At 39.9% G+C, this 22,242-nt stretch overlaps 1 protein-coding gene across 3 annotated transcripts in view; it reads right to left on the bottom strand.

The window, feature by feature from the left end:
• Positions 1-18,627, bottom strand: part of TOPAZ1 (testis and ovary specific TOPAZ 1) — a 51,395-nt gene extending 32,768 nt beyond the window's left edge. The window contains exons 1-7 of one of the 3 annotated variants that reach the window (XM_058678850.1): positions 18,340-18,627; positions 17,618-17,679; positions 15,258-17,305; positions 8,857-8,918; positions 8,101-8,201; positions 2,493-2,557; positions 633-772 (exon numbers count right to left, since the gene is read on the bottom strand). In XM_058678850.1, coding sequence (XP_058534833.1) covers positions 633-772; positions 2,493-2,557; positions 8,101-8,201; positions 8,857-8,918; positions 15,258-17,305; positions 17,618-17,679; positions 18,340-18,562 — 2,701 coding nt within the window. In that variant the 5' untranslated portion in view covers positions 18,563-18,627. Of the gene's footprint in view, positions 1-632; positions 773-2,492; positions 2,558-8,100; positions 8,229-8,856; positions 8,919-15,257; positions 17,306-17,617; positions 17,680-18,339 lie in introns of all 3 variants that reach the window. The other 2 variants (XM_058678849.1, XM_058678851.1) reach the window with 2 other exon arrangements.
• Positions 18,628-22,242: the final 3,615 nt, after the last annotated feature.

A 22,242-nucleotide genomic window follows, 5' to 3' on the forward strand; every position in this document is an offset into this window, starting at 1 on the left:
ATTTGTTGTTTTAGTCACTCAACTTATATTTGTGAACTGACTAGCATAGCAGGCAACAGACCCCTTGATATTGGCCTTTTAAAATGAAAATGAAGGCATATAAAAACATTCTTTTCTAAAGAAAAAATAATAAAGGCCATTTAAAAAAATTTAAAGCATGGATTTATCTATTTACTACTGTGCCAGCATCCAGATATAATGTGTAACAGGCCAAAGATCTGTGTAGCTTTACAGCAATTTGCATTAGGGAAGCTAAGGTTTTTAAAGATGCAACATCAGGCAGTAAGAGGTCAGTACAGGACTGCACAGAAGTAAGTGTGCATTTCATAAAGGATTATTATTCTAAATTCATTCTTCCACATGATTTATTTAACTTAAAGCACAAATTCCAAACTATCTGTACAAATACATTCAATGAAAACATGAATTAGGCATAAAGTGTAAATACTCTGTAGGATTACCATCATCTAAACACAGGTACTTCAGAAATTGGCCCATGAAGAGTTCTAAGTAAAGATATATAAACCTCATTTTAACACATTCTACACTGTTTCAATTCTCCTTTTTTTCAACCTTTCTTATTTTTAATAGGAAAACCTGTGACATAGTTGTATATGACCAAAAGCCAGTACCGCTCATCCAAGGCATCGGCGCTGGATCTTCCTGATGACCACTGAGATTCAAAGGCGGCACCAAGAGGCAGGGAGGTCTGGGGCCCAGCACTGCTGACTGACATTCATCAGTCGTAGCCTCTGCATCTCTACGGTCTTTACTGGGTGAGCAAAAAAACAAACAAAAAACAAAAACAAAAAACCATGAAAGTCAAGTTTGTTCTTTAAACATGAAAGTAATGAGAAAGCAGACTCACATGAGTAGAAACGCAGTCTCACAATGCACAAACACACCACACATGATGCACACACTTGCCACACACTATGATTCTTCATTATTTTCAGTGGCTTGTTCTTGCATGAACTAAGAAATCCAAACTAGTCACATGGTTGAAGGAAGGGTAGGAATAGGCTGATGTGGCTTCCTGGAACAAAACTCCCACCGCTCCACCCAAAGTTATCTGAGACACAACAACAGAAAAGAAGGAGACAGTGATGGGACTGATATTTTGGTGTGGGGGATTAACCTTCCTGTTGTGATGCTAAAGCCCCTATGTATGCGAATTCAAATCCCTGGTGTTCCACTTTCGATCCAGCTCTCCGTGAATGAATCTAGCAAAGCAGCTGAAGGTGATCCACGTGGAAGAACCAGACGGAGTTCTAGGCTCCTGGCTTCCACCTACCTCAGCCCCAGCCTGTTGCAGTCATTTGGGGAATGAACTAGTATATGGCAGATCTCTCTCTAACACTGCCTTTCACATAAACAGATATTAAAGATGGAGAGTCTGATAGACAGGGAAACACACACGCACACCACCACCACCCGGTTCACTCTCCAAATTGTCCACTATTGACCACAATAGTGTTCGTGGAATAAAAAGCTTTCATACACAATCATCACAGCTCTCTCCAACTTGAAACATCATGGATGTGTTGACACCATTTCTCCTCCTCCCAACAGAACAAAGGAGCAGTAACAAAACAAAACATAATTTCATAGACAGAAAAGAATATCCAGAAAAATCTTCTGCTTTCACTATATTAAAGTCCAGGGTCATACAATGGCCTGCTCAATGTCACACCATTGGTCACCATGGTAGAGCCAAGGTGAGGCTAAATCCTTGCAGGCCACAAGGACATCATTTTAGTTTATAAGCAAAATGGTCAGAGCAGAATGAAAAACTCCACCTTGTCACCTTTTTAAAGATCTCCAAATAGTTTCGAACTATACTGGACTTCTATGAAGACCTAATTATTATCTATTATCTTCCTTTAATGGAGGGGTTCTCAAACTTGACCATGTATCTTGTCAGGTGGCATCCTTGGGAAGTACAGGCTGATGGGCACTAGGACTCAGTAGGTCTAGGGTGAGACCCAACTCCTGCACTGCTAACGAGTTCCATGGGGTTCTGCCTGCTGCAAGAATCAGACTTCTAGAGCCACTGCTCAAACACATTCATCACCTCACCTTAGTGCAACCTGCCTAACTACACAACTGACGGGAAGGAGGGATCAGATGTTCGCCAAGGGTCTCCCAGCTGACATGTGGCAGTTTCTTGGTATGTTTTACTGAGTGGACGGTAACTCTCACTGCTTTCACGTGAGACGCCTGCAAATGGCAACACTCACTGGAATTTCAGTCATTCTCATACTCATAATGTCACTCACAACCTCCTTTATCACTATTTCTTATTTTCCCATAAAAAGAATTTCAATGGAGTAAAACACTTACTGACAGCTTTGAAATAACTTGCAATATTCTTCACAGGTAACACATTATACTGGGCTTAAGGCATGGAAGTTCAAATATATAAAACAGAATGAAAAATACTGAAGATATAAATGAGTGGATAAAGTTATGTAACTAAGAAAATTACAGACCTTTTGCCAACTTCATCAGTATTTTCTCTTTCCTCTTTAAGAGTTGCCTTGTCTGAAACTCCACACTGTAAAGAGATAATAATTAAATCATGACAGATACACATTAAATTGTGAGGTTTATCATATTTTTATGGCATATTAGCTGTTAATAAAACAACTAGATTATGCAATTCCCTGAAGGCAATTGTACTCTTATGTAATTTGGAATGCTAAATATTACAAGTTTCCACTGCTGCTAAAGAAAAAATCAATAGTAATTAATGAATAAAATTAATAAAAAAGAAAAAATCAATAAAAATTAATACATTATCCAATTTTTGCTTTATATCTTTACTCAAATCAACATTACTACAGGAAATTAAAGTTGTGTTTCTGCTCAGGGAAAAATGAATTATTTTTGCTTTTAGGTGATCTTTTTAAAAGATTTATTCATTTTTATTGGAAAGGCAGATTACAGAGAAAAGGAGAGACAGAGAAAGATCTTCCATCTGCTGGTTCACTTTCCAAATGGCTGCAATGGTTGCAGGTTAGCCAATCTGAAGCCAGGAGCCAGGAGCTTCTTCCAGGTCTCCAACCTCGGCTCAAAGGCCCAGAGATTTGAGCCATCCTCCTCTGCTTTCCCAGGCCACAAGCACAGAGCCAGATGTGAAGTAGAGCAGCTTGTGTATCAACTGGTGCCCTTATGGGACCCTGGTGCTTGCAAGAGGATTAGCCAATTGAGCTATTGTACCAGCCCCATTATTTAAGATTTTTAAATGCAACCATACCTAAACATTTCACAAATAGCTTTTTGAGAACTTTGATGTTCTAATTATAAAAAACTTATACATGCTCAAACGTTAAACTTCTGAAACAAATGGACACCAAGAAAACACTGTGGCCTATGACTCTAATAGTCAGAGGTAACCGCTTAATATCTACCTTTCTAGTATTTGTAAAATCATATAATGACATTTTACAGTAAAGGCATCACAATGTATATAATATTTTTTTAAAGATTTATTTTATTTTTATTACAAAGTCAGATATACTGAGAGGAGGAGAGATAGAGAGGAAGTGGAGCTGCCAGGATTAGAACCAGCGGCCATATGGGATCAAGGTGAGGACCTTAGCCACCAGGCCACGCTGCTGAGCCCAATGTATATAGTATTAGAAAGAAAACAAAAGCAATGGAGAACTAGGAGACATTAATAAAGGGAAAGGTATATTATGTTTCCAAATGTGAGTTTCAAAGATAGAGATGTTAGCTTTCCCCAAATCAGTTTACACATTTTAAAACCATTTTACAATACCGTTTAAAAACCACTCTTAAAGGAACATATGAAAAGAGGCCAGCTTTACGGCACAGTAAGCAAAGGCATCGCCTGCAATGCCAGCCTCTCTTAGGGACACTGGTTCCTGTCCCAGATGCTTCCCTTATGATCCAGCTCCCTGCTAATGACTTAGGAAGAGCCGCGGGGAATGATGCTCTGCTTGGGCCCCTGCCACTCACTGGGAGACCCAGAAAAAGCTCTTTGGATTCTAGCATAGGCCATTGCAGCCATCTGGGTAGTTATCCAGTGGATGGGAGATCAATTTCTCTTTTTCTCTCCCAGTTTTTCTCAGTGCAGCTTTCAAATACATATTTTTAAACGATATATGAAAAACTACCATAGATAACACATCCTAGTAAGAAAGATATCAAGCCTTTTTTAAAAATTATTTTTCAGATAATGTGTTAATGGTATAAAAAATGAACAATCAAGGAAACAAGAAGTGAAGAAGTAGTTCTATACATACATAATTGACAATGTTCAAAATGGCTTTTAAAACTCTTGAGATCATTCAATGAATGGTATATTACCAATGAATTGAATGGTAACAGAACTTAGCATGTATCAAAATACCTTTTAAGTTCATTAAATACTTAAATCTTAAAAGTCTGGAAATAGCAAAAGAAAGTGTAAGAGACCTCTAAAAAGCTCATGGAACATGTATGTTATGAAAAACTGCATGGATATCAAAAGTTTACATCAAATTTATCTTTTTATTTCATTTTCGCAATTTTTTGGAGTTCCCTTGAAAAGACAGTGGCAGGGTGGAAAAGAAGCCTAAACATGACACTAAAGCCAGAATGGTACACCATGGGTTGGACTACAGACATTTCCAATATTTTTTATGATAAGGAAATACAAAATATACAAAAAAAAATCTGCTAAAATACAGAAAAATGGTGCCCTGCTTTTATTTTCCCACAAGATAGTCTTCAGTTTGATTTAAAAAATTTAAAATAACACACACACACACAAAACTTTAAAAAAATGGGAGAAAAGTTTTAATCCTGAAATGGCAAAGAATCCCTCTAAACATGAATCAAAAATTAGTATTATAGAAGAAAACTGGTATATTTAATTAAAAATCTGAAACTTCTGCAAGGCAAAAAATCTTTAAAACAAATGTCCAAATAAATACACAGCCGAAAAAGTATGGCAATATATTAGAAAGAACAAATGTTTAATATATGAAAAGTTCCTACAATTAATAAACTCCCAGAAGAAACATGGGCCAATTGTAACAGAAGGTCTTAGGAAACAATACAACTAGATTTTAAACACACTAAAGATGCTTAACCAGGCTCATAAGAGAAATGCAAATTAAAACAAGAAGTCACTTCTGAAAATAAACGGATGGACAAACATATTAAAAGTTTAGTACTGAGTTGGTAAACGTAGGGGAGAAAACGGCGCTCTCACCAATGTTGCTGAACTTCTGAATCAAAGCAATTGCTATGTAGGGAAATTTGACAATTCTACTTCTAGGATTTAATCCAAAAATTCCCGCACACATGCAAAATGCCTTATGCTCAACAGCAAAAAACAACAAAAAAACTAACCAAGTGATCAAATGATCAATAGTAAGACTTTAAGTTTGAGAAATTCATTCAGAGATAATTTATGCTACTATAAAAATGAGAAATTATTACACATTGAAAACTGTCTTAATGTCTTCATTATTTATTAAGGGATTATTATTATTATGTACAAGCAAGGATAGACATTTGGTTTAGTGGCTGAGATACCACTTGGGATGGCCACATCTGAGCAGATTCCTGGACTCAAGTCTTCGTTCTACTCCCAATTCCAGTTTCTTAGGATGCATGCCCTGCAAGGAGACCCAGGATTGAGCTCCTGGCACCAGGATCCTGGCTCCAGCCTGGCCCAGGCTCCTGGCTCCTGGCTCCAGCCTGGCCCAAGGCTCCTGGCTCCTGGCTCCAGCCTGGCCAAGGCTCTTGGCTCCTGGCTCCTGGCTCTAGCCTGGCCCAGTCTGAGCTGCCCAGGCTCCTAGCTCCAGCCTGGCCAAGGCTCCTGGCTCCAGCCTGGCCCAGGCTGCTGGCTCCTGGCTCCTGGCTCCAGCCTGGCCCAGGCTCCGGCTCCTGGCTCCTGGCTCCAGCCTGGTCCAGTCTGAGCTGCCCAGGCTTTTGGGCAGTCAAACAGCAGTGGGTGGGAGATTCATCTATTTGCCTGTCTAGCTGCCTATGTGTATCTCTTGCTAAATGAATAATACACTTCTAACAAAGAAAAGCAGGTTAATAATAGTATGCTACCATCTGCATAAAATAAGCCTATTATTTTGAGAAAAGACATGGTATTTCCTGCTGGGCTAATTTTTCTGCGTATCACGATAATCCTTGGATAAAATATTTAAAAGTCTCTACCTGAAAATTCTGATAAAGTATCAAAAGCAAGAAGAACCTAGAGGGAAGTCTATACTCAGAAAGATGGAATGACCCCAAGAAGTAAGTGTTCTGCTTTTAGGGATTTATTTCAAAGGACAGACTTTAATTGAAACTACTCTGGGAGGTTAAAAAATTGTTCTGACATCAAGAACCAGAAGTCAGAATTTAGGGAAAAGTCAAAAACCGGAAAGAGTGGAAATCCTGGAAAGCAGAAGCTCGAGAGACAGTCTGGAGATAGAGTTGATCCAAGCTAAAACCTAACCATGCAGCCACCATATCGTTCAGTGACTATGACTTACTCATCCCAGAGACACACAAAACCTGTACATAAGTGTTTACAAGCAGCACTTTGGCCTGCTATAGCCTAAAACTGGAAATAACACAGAAGTCCTCTAATGAGCAAAAAGCTAGAGACTGGTATACCTCTACCATGAGGTACCTTCAGTAAAAATCAACAAATTGCTGCTGCAACAACCTGAATAAATCATCTTTCAGGTGGAAAAGCCAATCAAGACAGACGCATTCTGTTATGTTCTTATGGATCACACCATAATTTAAATGACATTTTAGTGGTTGTCAAAGGATAAGGAGGAAAGACGGGCAAGAGAGAAGGAAGCACGTATGGCTGGCAAAGGACACTGCAAGGGTTCCTTGCGCTGACAGAATGTTCTGTATCTTGACTGTAGTAGTTATTAATCTTCTAGATGTAATGTTGTACTACAGTTTTGCAAAGTTATCACTTGGAGAAGCCAGAGAAAGGGGGCCTGAGATTTCTGTGTGTAAGTAAGTATGAATCCACAGTTATATCAAAATAAAATGAGTCTGGCATGGTGGTTCAATAGGACAATCCTCCACTCCATGTACCAGGACCCCATATGGGCACCAGTCTGTGTGCAGCCACTCCACTCCCCATCCAGCTCCCTACTTACGGTCTGGGAAAGCAGTGGAGGATGACCCAAAGCCTTGGGACCCTGAACCTACACAAGAAACCCAGAAGAAGCTCCTGGCTCCTGGCTCCTGATCAGCTCAGCTCTGGCCATTGTGGCCACTTTGGGAGTGAACCAGCAGATAGAAGATTTTTCTCTGTGTCTCTCCTTTCCATAAATCTGCCTTTCCAATAAAAATAAATCTTAACAACAACAATAAATAACCCACAGCCCTGCAAAAAACAAAAACAAGCAGTAAGCTGCCGCTGTTTATGGATAAATGTGTGCCACCAAATAGGGCCTGGCGTGATAGCCTAGTGGCTAAATCCTCGCCTTGCATGTGCTAGGATTCCATGTGGGCACGGTTCTTGTCCCGGCTGCTTCCCTTCCTATCTAGTTCCCTGTTTTGGCCTAGGAAGGCAGTAGAGGATGGTCCAAAGCTTCGGAACCTTGTACCCATGAGGAGACCCGGAGGAAGCTCCTCGCACCTGGATTTGGATTGGTTTAGCTCCGGCTGTTGTGGCCATTTATGAAGCAAACCAGCAGATGGAAGATCTCAGTCTCTCTCTTCCTCTGTGACTCTACCTTTTAAATAAATAAAATCTTTTTTTTTTTTTAAGGAACTGGACTATTAAAGGTGTTTTTAGTTTTCTTCAAAGATGTTTATATATGATGATAACGATTCAGTACTGAAAACAGAACTCTGAAGAGCTGTCTTAAAGCAATACAACTGGAGGAAACAGCCACGGTCCTCTGACATAATGCTATACAAAAATGTCAAGGAAGACCTTTGTTAAATGAGACCGGAAAAATCTGTGCTACTTTCTTCTAAAAGACCCAATGATGCATAGGTTTGCAATGAACTTCAAGATACTCAACTGCTAAGAATATAAATAAAAAGCACATGTGTTTAACAGCATATATTATCATTGTTTAAGACCAAAAAAATACAAAGCTTCCCTAGTACCTTTTCTTCCATGTCTGAGCTTCGGATTTGTTCACGGGAGTCTCCCAGTTTCTCATTTTCAGAGGTCTCATTGGGAATGTCTCCTAAGGTAGTGTCTGCATCTTTGGACTCAGGTTTTATCTCATTTCCTGGAAAGAGATAATGTTCAACTATAGAAATTTTTAATGACAGCCAGTTCATTAAATAACTGTTTAAAAACGACTTAGCATTCAGAGACTTTTAAGATTTAATGTGATAAATATGATGTATTTTTGGGGGCAAATTATGTAATAGTTTCTCCCTCTCTAATTCTATTAGATGGTATCAATAATAGCATATTTCAGAATCTTCCTTGATTATGTCCAGTTATTTAAAATTGTTTTTAAAGCATTAAAGTAAAATCAACTTTTACATTATAATTCTGTTACATATAACATATATAAAATTCTGTGACTCAAATATTTAAACTTAAGATTATCTGATAATTAAATTTAATGATTCAGATTGAAAATGCAAAGTTTAAATACATGTTTCAATTTTAAGGATTACAGGTTGCCCAAATCAACTATTTTTGTACATCAAACAGAAAACTGCTGATTAAACAGGCAGATAATATCTCAATATCCAACCTGCCAGTGAATTAAACTGAGAAAAAAATTAAATGGTTAACAGAGTAACATGAAAAGCTCTCTACTGTAGTGAATTCACTCGGTCTAGGCCTCCACGGAAACAAAAACATATTATAGTAACGCATCTTCTGGAAGTGTTAGATTTTACCTGCTGACACGGAAGCACATTTCTTTGCTGTTACCAACCCAGCATGCAGCACAGGAAGTTCTCTATTACAAAGCAAATAGAAAATAAACATTTTAATAGATTCTAAGCAAAACTATCTTGCTTTTCTAAACATCTACTAGCTTTCGCAGGTCTTGAATATCATATATGCCTTCAATGTTACGAGGTACAAACCTGACAAGATATGTTAAACATTGCTTTAATTGAAGGCATCTAATTAACAGGAGATAGCATTTTACATTTACTTTTTTTTTTCAAAGATTTTATTATTATTATTGGAAAGCCGGATATACAGAGAGGAGGAGAGACAGAGAGGAGGATCTTCCATCCGATGTCTCACTCCCCAAGTGAGCCGCAACGGGCTGGTACGCGCCGATCCGATGCCGGGACCAGGAACCTCTTCCAGGTCTCCCACGCGGGTGCAGTGTCCCAAAGCTTTGGGCCGTCCTCGACTGCTTTCCCAGGCCACAAGCAGGAAGCTGGGTGGGAAGTGGAGCGCCGGGATTAGAACCAGCGCCCATATGGGATCCCGGGGCTTTCAAGCCGAGGACTTTAGCTGCTAGGCCACGCCGCCGGGCCCTTTACATTTACTTTTAAGCATAAATGTATGTCTAATTCTCAAGATAAAAATAAGACCGCTATGGAATACCAGAAAATAGTTCGAGGATTTTTTGTTTTTGTTTTTTGGTAATCACTACAGGCAACTTAGTCTAATGATTAGGGCAAGGCTATGGAGATGAGAGATGAAGCTAGGTTCAAATACTGTTCTGTCGCTTATTCTGACCTGTGGCAAAACCACGTTAAGTTTTCTGAGCTTAATCTCAAGTGTAAAAAGGTTATTGTGAAGATTGAAGTACAGAGTCATACTTAGCTGTTAACTAGAACTCTTCCATTTCGGTGTTTGAAAGGCCCCCTTAGATCAAAAATGTCTAAATCTGACCTACTTAGGCCTACCCCTCTGCATCACAGATGAATGGTAATGCGCTTTCCTGAGATCAAAGAGAAACCAGCTATCATTCCACCATCTGATTAATTGGCACTTCCTAAATTTCTTAAATTACCATATTTTTGTCTGATTACCACACTGGTTCCCTACCAACTTATTCTCCACACTAGAGCTATAATGATTTCTAAAACAAATCTGATCAAATTCTCTCTCGACTTTGAAGCCTTTTGGTAAATTGCTATATAGTTAGGACAACATTCAAACTCATCAAGAATTGTAGTTTGCTGAAAATGGTCTGATTCTCCCCCTACTCTTCTCTCAAAAGTTTTGCAATAAGATTTATTGCTTATTTGTAAGCTCATTCTGACCAACTCATGTGCATCCCACGGCTCCATTTCTTACCCTCTGGACACTAAACGACAGAATGTGGTCTCAGTTTCTCACTTTTTATCACCTACTGACTACTTCCTCCTCATTTCTTACTGCACGTTCAAAGTCCTTTTAACAGTGCAATTCTATCATATTTTGTAGTACTTTCCTAATTATTTGTTTCCCTGGCCTCTCAAGTTCCAGCATATAGTGAGGATTACACACAATTCAACAAAATACACTGAAAGCATGCCAAGGGAACCACTGGACCAAAGCCTTGAGCAAGCACTGTATTCAGATTTGAGACAGAAACCTGAAGAAAAAGAAAGGGATTTTCAGATCAACATGTGCAAAAGGATCAAAAGGATCAAAGCGACTTGCTTGCTTTATCTTTCCATAGTCTCTCATTCCACTTTCCTTCCCTCAATGTTTTCAGGGAGGAAATGGAATGAAGATCCAATCAAGGGCCTTGAGAGAGCCAGGTCAAGCAGTTTAGATGGCACTGCCTGGTGGCTGAGATGGTTTGGAGCAGTCTGAACAGCCACCGGCAAATGAGTTTCTACTTCAGAATGTCACAAGTAGCAAAGGATACATTAAGATCTGCCAAGAGGTGTTATAATACACGAGACAAGAGAATAGCAGCATGAACTTAGAGGAGGGAACAGCCACAAAAGATCCTCAGGGAACAGCAAGAACAGGAGTAAGTGAATCCACAGGGAACAGAAGGACATCCCATGGCCTCTAATTATCCTGAAAGTCCCATTCATAAATGGGATTCACTTCATTTCAAACCACTAATGTAGTATTTATAACACTACAGGCTATCATCCACAGAAGTATAAGAATCTTTTTACCGGGCCCGGCGGCGTGGTCTAGTGGCTAACGTCCTCGCCTTGAAAGCCCCGGGATCCCATATGGGCGCCGGTTCTAATCCCGGCAGCTCTACTTCCCATCCAGCTCCCTGCCTGTGGCCTGGGAAAGCAGTCGAGGACGGCCCAAAGCCTTGGGACCCTGCACCCGCGTGGGAGACCTGGAAGAAGTTCCAGGTTCCCGGCATCAGATCAGCGCAGCACCGGCCCATTGCGGCTCACTTGGGGAGTGAAACATCAGATGGAAGATCTTCCTCTCTGTCTCTCCTCCTCTCTGTATATCCGGCTTTCCAATAATAATAAAAATCTTTAAAAAAAAAAAAAAAAAGAATCTTTTTACCATGAGTAGCTAATTTTCAAGGAAGTTAAAATTACACATTGCTTTACAGAAATTAATAGTTTAGGTTTTGAATCTGAGAAATAAAAAGACAAATCCACCAGGATAAAAAGCTAAGTATTCAAAACTGCAGTCTACAGAAACATTTTACAGTGTTTTGTACTGATAGAATGGAAAGTTAAGAGTTCTGTATTGGGAGAGTGGGAAAGGGGAAAAATGAAAGAAATAGTATAGGAGAGGAAACATACACAGACTTGCATAAAGCTATAAAAATGCCAAGAGCAAAAGAGAACATCTTAGTCAAGACAAACAAACAAACAAACAACCTAAAACAAAAACAAAAACAAAAGGCATGGGGGCAGGGGATGGAGGTGGGATAAGAAAGGCTGAAGTGTACTCTTCTACCAGGTCATTTTTTAAGTGATGAAATTTATTGTATTTAAACAAGAAACTTTTTAAACACTAACTGATAAAATACAAACTAGGAGACTGCATCCCTTGTAGTAAGGAAAACATTGTTGTAAAGCTGCTGTTTCACATTTTTATGTATGTACTGGATCCTAATGAAAAATGCTATCTTCCTTGTGGGATTGTGGGTAATGAAAAAGGTTACAAGATGACTGTTTTAGAATAAAAAGGGTGAAATATTCCAGAATAAAAAGGGGGAAAACTGTTGCCCAAGAAAAAATTTAGAATGTTATAGTCTCCTTTTGAGATGTTAACTAGCTGAATGCAGTCAACATTCACTTACTCACTCATCCAACATACTTTATTTCTGACTCGGACTGCCATCAACTTACTATGGCAAATACACTTCACACAGCATAGCCATAATAAATAAAAGATAATATTGAAGAATATTATGCCATTCCCTAGGCTGATGCCATGCCATGAAGATGCTTAGTTGCTCGATATTACAACTGTTCAACAAAGAATGTTATTCTTTATTCTCACAAACACAGAAACAACAGTTTGTGGCCCCAAAGAGAAAAAAATGAACAGCAGAATGAAGGTTCTCTGTATTACTCATCTTCAGAGAGGAATGTGATCAAAAGTAAAATAACATTTTGTGATAATAGTTTGCAGAGTAACTAAATAACTGAGTTGAAGTCACAGAAAAAAAATCCCACTCTTCTAACACATAATTTTTGAGAAAAGAGAGACTTTGAAACAGGTTGATGATGGCAGTTCTACAAAGCTCTGATACCTTTACACTGCATATCTTTTGGCAAATCAATCACTCTGATTCAATCATGAAAATGGGACAACTCTGGGTATCGGAATTATTCCATTCAATGAAAAAACATAGTTTATCTAGCGTGGGATAGACACTAAATCAGTTATTTGGATTAAGCATAAAACTTTCCACTATAGAACACAATAAGACACTTAATGCAAAGTGACAGTGGAAAAAAGCAAGCTTTCTGAAAATCAGGCAAGGATTCCCAATAAAGAGAACATCTTTTCTTTTGGTGGAAATCTGCTTTTGATTTTTTTTGTTTTTTTGGTCACTTGCTATGGTAAAATTGGTGACGAGACTATTTTATTCCCGAAGAGCAGTCTCAATGGGGGAGCAAACTGGTATTAAATCAATTTCAGAAAAAGTATCTGAGTTGGCTATTTGAGACAGAATATAATTTGCCCAGAATTCATAGGCCTGGGTCTAACAGGACTCAGAAACCTGGACAAAGCTAGCGGACTCCTTCTGTGCATTGGTACCACACATCACCCCGCCCATCGAAGTCTATGTATGTTTCCAGGATATATAATGGCCATATGGATTTAATTCTAAGTTGTAATGATAGTAGTATAGCCAATATCCCCTATCCAGTACCACTGATTCTGTACTCAGATAAAATTTTCACATCTTATTTGCCAACTTTCTTATTCTGGCATTACCTTATCAAATCTTCCTTTCCAGTGGCCAGTGTTGTGACGTAGTAGGTAAAGTGCCACCCGTGATACTGATATCCCATAAGGGCACTCGCTCCACTTCTGTCTAATCCCATTCCCTGTGAATGGTCTAAATACTTGTGGCTCCTGCTGCTCATATGGGACAGACAGAAGAAGCTCTTCCCCTCTGCTCTGGCCTGGCCCAGAGCTGTTGTGATTATTGGGGGGATGATCATTGGATGAAAGATAACTCTGTGACTCTCTGTAACCAATTTCAAAATAATTAAATAACTTAATCTTTAGAACACAGTCTTTGCCACTATTCTTCCATATTTCTTCCTTTTAGAAAGAACTCTCTGTCTTCACTTACATATGGATTCCCAGTCTAGGTACATGTGAAATGGTCTGAAATATTCTCCACTCGAAATTGAAATCTAGTTCTCTCTTGTCCCTCAATGTACAAGGGACTACACTTGGGAAGTAAGGTGAGGACAACCCCCACCGCTGAGAAGCTCGACAGTTCAGGAAGTGGCAGAGATGCATTCTACACTATCATGAACTCAGTGCTACAAACGAGGCAGCATAAGATGCTTTGGGAATGTGAAGTCAGGAAAGGTAGTCTGTTAAGTTCTCATAACCTTCCTTACATAGATCATATTCATACCTAGCTCAACTCCTGTCCTGCCCCATAATCTATATCACTACTCTTCCCCTTCCTTTCCTCCAAGTTCCTCTCCTATTAATCCATATCAATCTAAACTTTAAGGAGACAGAAACCTTTTCATTTATTTTATAAATTCCTAATATGCTTAGTACTTCAGTTTCAATTTTTCTTAATCTAACATACTAGTTTCTCTCCCTTCCTATATATGAATTCCTATCAATTTCTGGTAGATTCTTAAAATCTGAACAATTCATGCAGCAGTGTCATTCAACTGATAGTCTGGCAGGCAACAATAATCCTATTTTCCAGCATTAGTGAATTGTCCTGCACTATTGTGGGCGTTTTCAGTTCACTGCAAATGATGTATCAAATTCCAAAGTTGGGCTCATCTCAACCAGTAAAAATTTATGAGCTCAGCAGTTCAAGTTTAAGTGGATGAGATCTAATATGCTTTTAATGTTTTGGGTTTTTAATATGTACTTTTCCACTGCTGAGTCTGACAGTGAATAAGTATTCTACCACAAACTAACTACCTAACAAATTCTCCATAACAGGCCTGACAATACTTTCCCACAATTCAGTCAGCTTAGGTTTGTCTGTTGGTTTTAGCAATAAGGAGTGGTTCAGGGCTTCTGACAATATCTGGGCCCAGTCTTTCTCGTTTTCTGCATTTAGCTTATAAAATTTTTTTTGCAGATTTCAACCTCCCAATGTCTTACTGAGAAAAATCACCATTTTAAATCATCACCTTCCATTCAAAATTTTTACATTATTTTTCTCTGGAAATCAGTTTAACTTCTGATTCATTTTCAAGACCTTAATTTCTTCAAATAAAGATGCTCAAGGTTTCTCTATTCTCTAAAATGTCTTATCTCACAAATCACAGGAAAAAATACAGGGTAACCTGTATTACTTACCTAGATAAGTAATGTAGGTGAAATAATTTTATCTGTTTATTTATAATTGAACAACATGTTGAAATAAACTATATTCAAAAGCAGCAATCTCTAATTCAAAAAGCCACTTTATAAACCATCACTTTAAATCTGAAGTATCTAATCTGCTCCATTACAAATTTTAAGACTTTTATAATCCTTGATTTTAATTCTAGGTTTTACCATAATGACATCTATGAGTATCAGCAGTAATATGCTGTATTATACTGAACATGATATAGTATAGAAACAGATTTTTTAAAAAGAGTTTCAATGATCACTGAATAAATTGGTAACACCTAAGAGCAAGCAGTGTCCTTGAGCTCTCTAACAACAATCTACAACAAAAGGAACACTTGAACATGCATACCTCAAGCCACAGCTTGTCTCCTTGTTTTCCGGAGGTGCCAGGTGTTGGCAGTCGGCTAACCGGTGTTCTTCAGCAACACCGAGGTCCTGGCTTATCCTAGGGATCTCAGAAGTCAATGACAGATCTCCCTCACTGGAGACTCCAAAGAGGTCTGGGTCATCTTGAATTACATCAATTAAGAGGACATCGTCTTCATATGCTTTAAGAATATCTGGAAACCCAACTTTAATTTCTGAAAATCTCTTGGTAATTTTCCTGTGACTAATTTCAGAAGAACCTGGTTCAAATGCTTCTTGTTCATTAGAGCAGAAGGAAGGACTTGGCTGTAAACACTTAGGATCACAAAAACTATTATTTCCAACTGTGAGAGAAACAACTTTTTTACTAGAGACAATATTACCTGCTTCAGAGACGTGATGAGATGGCTTATCATTGCCTTGCTTTGTAAAGGCTGAAGAAATACTACAGCAATTCTTGCCATAGAATGAGTCAGAACTAGCTAGCCCTGCAGTTATATTACTTGCTTGGCTCAAGGATGAAGGTACTGAAGTCGCTGTGGAGATATTTTCTTTATTCCTATTCTGTCTCCCCTCTGCTGCGGATAAATTGTCAAGAAGTTCTAAGGGACTGTAAGTTTCTCTCTCTGATGACTTGGCATTTACTTCTCCTAATTTATTCCTAAGTAAAGGAATTTTAAAATTAGTTATCCTACCTGTGCCCAATAATTTAACAAATTCTGGAACCTCAACTGCCTGCATTGTACTGCAAGCTTTTCGATGAACAATTTTGCAGGTAGAATTACTTGCTTCCTGGCCATCTTGGGAAGCTGTGGTCAAACTAGGTTTTGTTAAATTCCCTCTGTCCTTTTTTTTATTTCCTGTTATGGTGTGAATAGTATTAGCTACTGGTGTATCTTCAGTAGTATTAGAAACTACCTCTGAAATTCTGCTACAGTCCTCTAACTTTTTATCATTATTGGTTACAGAGTCTTTCATAGTCAAAGTAGGTCCTACCATAGAAACTGAAGGCAAGTTATCTAAATTAGAGTCCAATTTTTCTTTACTTGAAAAGTCAGTGCTTTTTTCTGTTAAGGAACTTTCGAACAACAATTTGAAGTCAGTTAAGTGAGTCTGATTTGTTTGGGAATTAAGAAAATCATCTTGTCTAAAACTTTCCTGAGACTCAGGAAGAGAGCAATTTGATTTTGGCAGGGAAATCTTTTTCCAGCACTGGACAGCTGTTACTCTAGCACATGAATAACAAGGCCAAACTCTTTTGCCAGTCATTGGTGTTGTTCTGCGACAACTGAACTTCGATTCCTCGGCTTCATTTCTCAAGTCTTCGGCAGAAGATTTCTTTTCGCTATGAGATTCATTAGGTGATTTTACCAGGGAATTTGCTATTGATTTCGAACCCTCTTCTGGCTCGATTTCACATTCCACAGACTCTGAAGCATGCACCGTTTCTTCTTTCAAAATTGCTTGCACCGTTTTCTGAAACACAGTATTTACACCTCTAGGACTTATTGCTTCTGTTATTTCCGGTTGACTTACTACATGAGCCACTGTTGACAGTGTATTATGGCTTACTTTGCTTAACAAAACTTTAGGACATTTTTTAGCCTCTAGAGTCTCTGCTTCTCTGCTCGTGGTGCCCACTTGGTTTTCCTGCAACATCAGCTCAGATTTGCTCGACACGTTACAGAAATTCGCCTCAAGTACCTTTTCTTCTTTTTCGGACAACTTCATCTTTTTCCTGTTCTTCCTCCCAGGATTACTCTCCTCTACTGAATGTTTATTTTTTTCACTTTGGAGGTGAGAAAGCAAACCGTTATTTTTACTTTGGTGCAAGTCACTCTTTTTAAGCCATAATTTGCTTGCTCCCATTAAGTCTTCCTCTGTTTTTAAGAGCTGCGGAATACCATTTGTGTCGCTCTTCTTCTCTGCAAGACTCCTAAGGTTTTCTTTCTTTAACTTCGAGGAATTTTCTGCTACATGCACATATCCATCAGCAAGCTTACACGCAAAGTTGTTTTCATTATTACAATCCTTGGAATGGAGGAAACAAGTGCAATCATGTAATTTTAACACAGCATTCTTTTCTACTCCAGGTGACAAGCTATTACAAGAACATTTTGGTGTATTCTTGCACAGTTCATTTTGTAACTCAACCTTAATTATTTTGTATAATCTTATTTTCAGGTATTCTGACAAACTTTTTAACATTTTAATTAGAATTCTTTTTTGAACGCTATCTACTGAACCCTTCCTTACCCAAAGACTGCAAGAGAGCCATACTTTGAAACTGACTGCACTCCACTATTTGGAGAGATGAGGAACTGGTTAAGACCCCTTTCTTACCAGATCCATCCCTGACTGCAGATCATCACTCGAGACTTCAGCAAATTTTCTTTTTTCCTTGGCTGATCAAAATACACCAGAAAACATTTTACATTGAGGAAGAGAGGGGAAAAAATAATGCAATGTTACTTTACTTTTTTTTTTTAAGCTGTGAAGTGTCCATTTTTATTTCCTTGATGGCTGTATAAAAACATAGACACAGGTATGTATATGTACTCATATAATACACATCGATTTGAAATGAAAAGACCTACTTCCTGTTATGGAACTTCATGTAAAACTGAATTAATTCTAAGGCCGCTGAATAACATGTAATATCATTGTTCTGTGTTAGCAAATACAGACCACACTCGTAGCAGTTGCTGCCACAGTAGTTCAGATCAAGGGTTCCTAAGAGCGAATATCTGAGAAAATCCTTTTCCTCCTCTCTCCTCACCGCCCGCCCCCCTTCCCGCCTTTTCCCTGGTCAACCATGTGCATCATTTAAGAACACACTGATTCAAGTTAAAGAACTGGCGGCAAAGTGAAGACGGAACCGCCTGACGTGCACACGCTGCAAGTGGGCAACCCCTCAACGCTGTCTCACTTTCTTGCCCATTGCAAAAAGGAACGCCATCCTCCTCCTCAGCTGCTGCTTCGCCCGGCCGGTTCCACGGCTCCGCAAAGCCCACCTGGTCCCCCGACCCCTCTACTCGCGGCTCCCTCAGCCCGGGACACCTCACCCGACGTGTCACCCTCCACATCTCTCCCGGACGCCCGAGCCACCATCTTCCTCCTCTGCCTCGTCTCCTCACGCCTCCCGACCTGGGGGCCGCAGCCTCCCGCCTCCTCCTCCTGCCCTGCCGCCTGCCGCCGGCTCCGCTTCCTCAGGCCTCGCACGTCGTCGTCGCTCTCCTCACGCCCGGGGGCCGTGGCGGGGCCCCGGGACGACAGCGGCCACCGCATCCACCCTAGGCCGCCCGGACTCGCAGCACCTCACAAGTTCTGTCAGAACCGCTTCCGCCGTCGCCGTCGCCAGATGCCCACAGCCCCGAGCTCTGCCCGCACCGCCCACCACCTCCGTGCCACCGGAAGCGGAAGTGCGGCGCCGCGCGCTGCGGGGAAGGCGCGGCGTGGCCCAACGGGCGGGAGACCGCGAGTCCCGCTCCGGGGCAGCTCTTTGAGGGTCCCTCGTGGCTCTTGGGGGTTTTGCGGTGCAAGGGCTGTAGTGAGGTCACCCCCCGCCACGTGCCACAGCTTTGAGTCTTCCGATCGCCCTCCATCGAAGGCATCTGACACCCCACGCCTGGTCCGTGGTGTTTTGAACCAGATCCACAAACATCGCGGACTCGGAAGTGCAAGCTTAGCTTTTTGTTTATTTATTTTCCCCTCACAAGTGTGTACTATCACCTAACCAGATAAGTCTGAAACCTAGAGACCATCTGAGATCCTTCTTCCACCTCAGCTCACATCTACAGCCATTATACCTGCCGGATCCTATTTCCTGTGTGTATCAGCCCGTCTTGGCCATTGCCCTGGCTCTGGCCCTCGTGTCCATGGCTGACTGACTGACCCAGCCTCCTGGATCTTACTCTTGTCTCTGTGCCATCTCAGTCAAGCTTCCCTTCGCGGCCTGCACATGACTTCCAGGTGAAAGGGCAGCTTAGCATTCTCCGGCTTGAACCTTAAAGAGTCTCCTTTCCTAGAAGACTGTGATGGTAAGAAGTCCAAATTCCCGAGTGTTGCATTTGTCATTCTGATGTGGCTGCTGCACGTTTAGGCAGTTTTGTCTTATAAGGAATATTTGTGTGTATGTACAAGTCATCCTTCCAAAGATCTCTGAATTTGTGGAAACTATTTCACAGTTCTGTAGTTTGTAGAGAAGTCACAATTATGAAAAATAATCGCCTATAGCTGTAAAAATTCTGTCTGATAGAAATTTAATTGGCTTCCGACTCCCACTGTTCAAGAAGCCAGTTATTTTTATCCCAATATTCACGATCCAAAAATGTGTTCTCTGGGCTTGCTTTTTGAAACGTTGGTTCTAAAATTTGCTTGATGAGAGAAATAAGAGCTTTTAATATGTTCATTTTTACTCCAGTGACAGCCCTGATTTTATCATTTTTGAGAGCTTAAAATTTTTTTGAAGTGACCAGAAGTTGCACGTATTTATGGGTACCATGTGATATTTTGATACAACCATAGTATATGTTGTGTAATGATCCTATCAGGGCAAACATATTTCATTCATAGTTTCTTTATGATAAAAAAAATCCAAAATCCTTTTTGCTAGCTTTTCTTTTTTTAGAAAATTTTGTAGAGCACAATTGGCATACACACCTTACCATTATATATCCTCATTTCTACTCACATTTTGAATTTTAAAAAAGTTTTAGGTGATCAACCACTTGGCCAAAAGCCTACCCCTACTCTCTCTCTCTCTCTCTCTTTTTTTTTTTTTTTTTGATTTGTTTATTTTTATTGGAAAGTCACATTTACAGAGTGAAGGAGAGACAGAGAGAAAGATCTTCCATCTGCTGGTTCACTCCCCAAATGGCCACAATGGCCAGAGCTGAGCAAATCTGAATCCAGGAGCCAGGAGCTTCTTCTGGGTCTCCCATATGGGCGCAGGGTCCCAAGGCTTTGGGCCGTCCTCTACTGCTTTCCCAGGCCACAAACAGGGAGCTGGATGGGAAGTGGAACAGCTGGGACTTTTTTTTTTTTTTAGTGCAAATAGGAAGTTTATTTTCTTAGATATGGAATTAGCAGAGGAATGATGCAGAAATGAGGTATAACTGTAACAGTTGCAAATCAAAATTTCCCCTGAAATATTTATTCAGATCGATGTTAAAGATACTGATTGACAGAAGTTACAGTTCTATAGAAGCTATTTGTTACTTGGAAAGTTCCAACATGGTAATCTTATTCTAGTGTCAAAATTACAGGGGAAAAGTGAGTTTTGGCAGCACTGTAATATTGTATATAACCATCTTTTATAAAAGTATGCATTTCTGCAAAGACAGTACATACATACTGAATGCACCATTTTTAGAAATGTACTCAACATTTGTAGTCCCCCCCACCATGTCAACTTAATATGAATTCAACAGTGATGCTAACGAGCTTATCAGTCATTTACAAATAGCTCTGATATATTCAACTGTATGTTTTTTTTAAGCAATGTATGCCTGGATAAGTAATATACAGGGGATATATGTGGATATGTAGAAGACTTAAGGTTGATGATTTGACATTCATTAGTATTGAAATGGTACAGCAAAAGTTACAGTAACTTAAATAGATTTTAAGGACACATTGCTGAACACATGGCCACCTACCTGCTCTCTACAGCAGTATGTGTAATTAATGCCAAATACAGAACAGATAAATTCCAGGAGAGACACAGAAAAAGCATTAAAGCCCATTGCGATCTTGAATGAGCCCAAACCTCAGTATGTGGGATCCTGGTGAAAGTATCCAACTCTAAAGTTGGTATGTTGTTCAAAATGAATTGGGAACTTGTCTAAAAAGGGGCAGTTGGACCTGCAAGCCTCTTTCTGCTGGGTAGAACCAGATGCCTCATCCAGTCACCAGTCTAGTGAAGTACCTGGCTCTCGGCCTTATCACAAGAGTCCAGGCCCAGATTTCTGTGTGGTGTCCTGGTACCCAGCCACTTTTGTCTTCCCACAGTGAACAAGTAGCCCCTTTGTGTTATGTTAATATTGGGGTCAGAATGGGGTGGATTATCCATGATCACCAATGCCACTGCTGGTTCACACACAGAACCCACAGCCTATGGGACTCAGTATGAAATGGGGCTAATGCCCAGGCACACACTGCTATGGGCTGCCTGCTGCTGACCTAGACTTACAGTAACACGTGATGCTAACTGGACCAGTAGACTGTGACAGGTCTCTGGCACCAACATGCTACATCATGCCTGTGCCTGCCCACAAGCTAGCCCTGGAAATTATTTTTTTGCTTGTGTGCTTTGCTACTACTGATTCTGCCCTCCAAGGCTCAGTGCAAGGATGATTCTTCAAGGAAGCCTCTGTGTTACTCTTTATGCTTGGAGTCGTCACGTGCTACCACCCTTGCCCTGCACTAACCCACTGTGTGCAGTTGTCTCCCTTTGGGAAGATAGTAGTCTTTTCTCTCTGTTTAAAGAGAGACTGAATGAGTTTTACAGTGATACTGTATTGCATTAGAGAGTGGGAGGGGTGATGCATCGAGAATGATTACTAGGGTCATTAGGAGGAGAAGCACAGATGGAGTTTCATTAGGCACTTCAGTAGAATAGAACTAAAGTCAAACAAGAGTAGAATATACAGAAAGGCTAGTTTCTTTCTGCTTCCAAATACCCCATCATACAAGGGGAAGCAATTTAAGAATAATAGAATTTATAAAAAGTATTGTCAGCAGCATTTCAGGCTATATGCTCACCCCAATTCCATTTCTGTCTTGCCTTGTGTCTCAGTGTCCTCATCTGTATAACCAAATACTAATAAAATGTCTATTTCATGAAGTCCTCATTAAAACTAAGTGTACTATTTTTCATAAGGAAGTTAGAACAATATCAGCAAATTATAAAAATTATTTGTTATATAAAAACCTCAATTTATACTAGGTGATGCATTCTAGAGATT

The sequence above is a fragment of the Ochotona princeps genome, chromosome 21 (genome assembly GCF_030435755.1).
Source record: "Ochotona princeps isolate mOchPri1 chromosome 21, mOchPri1.hap1, whole genome shotgun sequence".
NCBI classification, from domain to species: domain Eukaryota; kingdom Metazoa; phylum Chordata; class Mammalia; order Lagomorpha; family Ochotonidae; genus Ochotona; species Ochotona princeps.